We start from the raw sequence: 825 nt of genomic DNA, 5'->3' as shown, positions 1-825 counted from the left end.
ATTCACCTCCAGAGAAAAAGGGAAAGCGAGGTCGGAAGCCTGGACCGAAACCAGGCCACAAACGGAAGAAAACAAAAGGTAGCAACTAATGTGAAACTCTACTATGTTTTTCTATAATAAAAATATAATAAAAATCGAACTGAATGATAAGTACTCTAGTTAAGATGAAAAATGTATCCAAACGAATGATAAATGTACTAACTTTGATGATAGTTGATCTGTTTTTGATGATAAACAATCCAAACCTGATCGAGCGATCTACGAATTATAAACTACAACTTTCTTAATTTTACCTAAACGTTAATTTAGTGAATGAAATTCGTGACCCTGTACTTATCTTTGAATGATATAAATTCCTGTTTCAATACACTACTGGTAATGTAACATGTTTCGTTTTTTAAAGTTTTGAAAAATGATAGCAACAATCGAATTGAAAAATATACGATTTCCGAGATTTTCTTATAGCTTAAAACGCTGCCTACATCGGTGGTCATGACTCTGGCCCCACTCATAGACGCTTAAAGCCTGTTGTTATATTGCACGAGCAATCGCGCGTGAGGGAACATCGAGCGCCAATCATCAAGCGGGATGCTGAGTTTCTTACGGTAGTAGTACGTTTTTGCTGAAAGTCGTCTCGACTTCTTGCGCTCAGCGGCACGCGCAGCAACAGAAGCAGGATCACACTTGAGCTTCTTGTTCAGGTGTTTCCTTAGGCCTTGGGCAGTCTTCATCTTCCGTAGGCAGTGTGGACACGAACGCCGCGTGTACTTTTTCGGCCGCCCCACCTTCTTGGGCGAGGTAGGCTTCTTGGTCGACTTGCCCTTA

General features: G+C 40.8%; 1 protein-coding gene across 1 annotated transcript; it reads right to left on the bottom strand.

Moving 5' to 3' along the window:
- Nucleotides 1-508: 508 nt before the first annotated feature.
- Nucleotides 509-731, bottom strand: PPTG_24781 (hypothetical protein; the record flags this gene model as incomplete). Its single annotated transcript, XM_008918513.1, has 2 exons — nucleotides 509-525; nucleotides 605-731. 2 exons carry the CDS (start codon nucleotides 729-731, stop codon nucleotides 509-511), a joined length of 144 nt encoding a protein of 47 aa, XP_008916761.1.
- Between the last annotated feature and the right edge of the window lie 94 nt (nucleotides 732-825).

This window comes from Phytophthora parasitica (assembly GCF_000247585.1).
Source record: "Phytophthora parasitica INRA-310 unplaced genomic scaffold supercont2.221, whole genome shotgun sequence".
In the NCBI taxonomy this organism is placed as follows: Eukaryota; Oomycota; class Peronosporomycetes; order Peronosporales; family Peronosporaceae; genus Phytophthora; species Phytophthora nicotianae.
This window is presented reverse-complemented; position numbering and strand designations above follow the sequence as displayed.